The sequence below is a fragment of the Condylura cristata genome, unplaced genomic scaffold, assembly GCF_000260355.1.
Source record: "Condylura cristata isolate star-nosed mole 26May11 unplaced genomic scaffold, ConCri1.0 scaffold00041, whole genome shotgun sequence".
In the NCBI taxonomy this organism is placed as follows: Eukaryota; Metazoa; Chordata; class Mammalia; order Eulipotyphla; family Talpidae; genus Condylura; species Condylura cristata.
Window position 1 is genome coordinate 1763479 of NW_004567142.1, and position 3720 is coordinate 1767198.

At 38.2% G+C, this 3720-nt stretch overlaps 1 protein-coding gene across 1 annotated transcript in view; it reads left to right on the top strand.

The window, feature by feature from the left end:
* Positions 1 to 3720, top strand: part of LOC105853185 (zinc finger protein 180-like) — a 15119-nt gene that overhangs the window by 9806 nt on the left and 1593 nt on the right. Inside the window, exon 3 of the mRNA XM_012733480.1 lies at positions 1536 to 1592. Within this exon, the coding sequence (XP_012588934.1) occupies positions 1536 to 1592 (57 nt within the window). The remainder of the gene's footprint in view (positions 1 to 1535; positions 1593 to 3720) is intronic.

Below are 3720 nucleotides of genomic sequence, written 5' to 3' on the forward strand. Positions count from 1 at the left end.
GTTCAGTTATCTGGACAAAGGAGCATTTACTTAGCAAACCCTTACTAAGAGGTATTTACTCCCTCCTTCCATTTTTATCCTAACCAGGTAATGCTGTAATGAAATTTCTTAATATACACCTAAGTATACTTTCTTTCATTCCCTTTCTGATATTTCCTAAGGAAATAATTATGAGATATATTAACAAATAGTGCTTTAGAAAAACAAAAGTGAAAGTAAAGAACGTGGATGAAAACTGATGAAATCTAGTAAAATGAGTACCTGAATTGATAACATTGCACCAGTATTATCTTCCTGCTTTTATCAATGTACTGTGGTATGTATGATGCTATCCCTGATGTGAGCTAAGTGAAGGGTACATAGAATCTTACATTTTTGTAACTTCTTGCGAGTCTTAAACTATTTCAAAATAAAATGTTATATGTAATATTTATCACAAAATCCAGCAGATACAGTATATAATGTACTATTATTTATGTAATACTGTCATATTAATCTGTATATATTTTTTCAGTCAGGAAGATTGTATCAGTGTAACATCCAGTAAGAGTATGTGAAGTGTTTGACCAGTGGGTGACAAGGGTGGTAGTCAGGAGTTGGAGCAATAGACAAAAGAAACACTCCGTGTGCATTCTGGTTACACATGGGATTTGAGCAAACACAGAAATATAAAGAGGGTAGTGGGAGCCAGAGAAGGACAGTACAGATGGAAACTAGAAAGGCTAGAATAAAATGTGTTGTTGAATGGTAGCTGATGGTCTGACTGAAAGAGATGAGCACTTTTTTGTAAGCTTACTGGCTGTTCTACTTCTTCATAGTGGAGTGCACTATGGAGATCTTTCAGCTGGACTATTTCCCTCTTCATTTTTCCGGTGGAGGCTGCCTTTTTCTTACTGATGGGGAAGTCTTCTTTGTTTGTTTATAATATTCTTTATTTTATGAACTAATAATATAGCAAGCTATATGTTAGTTAGCCTCACTCTATTCAGAAGGACAAGTTAACAAGTCACAAAACTTTGGTGGTGGATTTTAATACAATAATGTCTATGAATGATAGAGATTCCTTGAGAGTCAAGGGAAAGAAGTCTTAACAGGATAATCCTTATTGATGGTGCCTTTCATGGTAACACTTTTTGCTAAGCAGTCATGAAGCTGATTTGTTGACCATCTCTTTTATGGTTCTCTGGTCAAGCTGCATTCTGTCTTATTTGCTTACAATTCCATGACCCAGAGCATAAGGCCCAGCTGGACTCTCCCACACAGTACCTGGAATCACTCACTGGACTCCTCTCAGCTGGTAGCAGGGCTGGACTGGAAGAGCCCCAAAATCCTTATGCCCATGTCTGCTGGCTCAGAGCTCATCCAGATGTCCCTCTCTCCACATAGCTAGCTTGAGCTCACCCTTGGAAGAGAGGGGAGATGTATTAAAAGAAGTTGCATGTCAGACCTTCGCTTACTCACAGTGGGAATGTTGCTCCCTGATTGTTTTCTTTTTTCTTGTCTGTTTGCTTTATCAGGACTCTCTTCTTCCTCAGGAAATTATCATCAAGGTCGAGAGAGAAGATGTTGCTTCCTTGGCGCCTCCATCCCAGGTGAGTTGCTAGCTTTACAACATGCATGACAGGTTGGTGGCAGGAGCCAGGTTAACTGGGAATTGTGTAGAAAGTGAGAAAATAGAGGTAAGAGTGGGCATCTCCTACAAGAAATTTGATTGTTGTGTGAAAGATTCAAGAAGGTATAGCTACAAGGATTTCTGCGGTTTGAAGGGCCCTTGATTTGGACTTTGTTTCAGTGATTACAGGGAGTTAGTGGAGAAAAAGAAGTTAATGATCAAGAGAGAAGAGATGAGAGTATGAGGCAAAGTCCTTGATTAGTGCCAGAGGAATAAATTCAGAGCATATATGAATGAAGCTGCTCTATAGAGAAAGAATGAGTAGAAAGAGTGAGAATGAGGAATTTATTTAAAGGTTTGGATTGATCTGTCTCTGTTAACAATAACATGAAGTTGTCTTTTGGACAAGAAGGTAGAAATGGGACCAGAAAGAGAATTTATAGCAATAGAAAAGGCTTGAAATGCTAATTTTGGATTATGGGAGAATAGGTTGGCCCAGGAGATACAATCCATCTGAAGGAACTCTGTTGACCATTTAGTGATCATAGTCTTTCCAGCAACCTTTTTGTTTGTTTCCCAGAAATAAACACTCTATAACCATTTTCTATAGGTAGCAAGTTGATGTTCAGAGTTGTTTGCTTTTTTGCAATCTATCAAGCCCATGCAATCAATCTGTCCCGTGCACGGATTCCCTGTAGATCAAGGTGAAGTTGAAAAGGAACTTCAGCTATCTTTTTATATTCTTATTTTATATTCTTATTTACCAAATAAGAATAAAAGAAGTGATCCATAGACTTAAAAGGAAAATTCAGATAGAAAGGTAAAAAAGATGCTAAGAAAAATGGTACAGACTGGTAAGAGTCATGGTAGCTACTTAAATTCTGCAGTGACCCCAAAGCATGGAAGAAGAAAGGAAGTGACTGAACAAGTAAAGTAGAGCAATCTGATGTAATAAAACAATAACAATAATGATGTTGAAATCAAAGAGTGGACATTTCTGTGAAGTTCTTTATGGTGGTTTTTAAGGTTGGGACTTGGGCTGGTTACCTGAACATAATCTCTCATGCCATGCATATGTGGTTGTATCCCAGCTACTGACCCTGGGTGCTATATGTCTTAATTTCTCTAACCTTCAAGACTTTTATCTAAAACTGATGGACTAATAGTATTTTCTCAAAGGAACTTTGTGAGACTTAAATGAATAATTTATCATTTAGCACACTGCTTGACTTGACACAGTTAATGCTTCCTTAAAGTCAGTTGATTTCATTATTATCAGAGAACTCTACAAGTAGATTATGTGGACAGTGCAAGATGAGATGAAATAATTGCATAAAGTTCTTCAATTAAAGGATAAATCTAGGTGTAAGTTTTCAGTGGATGGGGGTGGTAGCTAAGAGGTTGGTAGGACATGACTCCAGGAAGTGAGGTAAACATCTTGAGTTTCAGTGTGATTGGGATGACACATACGCCCTAGGGGTAGGGGTGCATGAGAACTCTGAGTCTGTGAGGACAGCAGAGGAGGGAATCCTGGGGAAGTGTAGGTTGCTGATAACACAGGGATGTGTGGGGGATTTTGGTGAAGGATGTTGAAGCTACAGGAGATCATTATTACAGAACTGCATTTGTGAGGGTCCAGGTGAAGGTTTGGGAAGCAATTTGGGGAGTGGAGAATTGGTACAGAAGAGAGAAATAATAGAGTACGTGGGGAGAGAAGTCCAGAGAGCAATATCTACATGCTGGAGGAATGTGTCAGATGGGTAGGGGATAGGCCTTGTTCTAATTCAGGTGAGGGGAAAGGACTTAAACCAGAATTTGAATCAGGTTATTTTGATATATTGCAGATTCACTTATTGAACTGTCTTACAATATATATTTAGTCTTTAAATCTGCACTATGCAAAGTGTCACCTCAGCAATCTAGTGTCATAGATGACTATGAAAATGATAAGAAAATATGGTGAGGCCTATGATAGAGATTCATGGGACTTTGAGAATATGTAGAGCAGTTTGCTCATCTAGTGTGTTGCTATTTATTTGACATTTGAACTTGATATTAAAGGGACTAACATTAAACAGCAAAGGGAGTGTTTATTAAAAGGAAGCCCA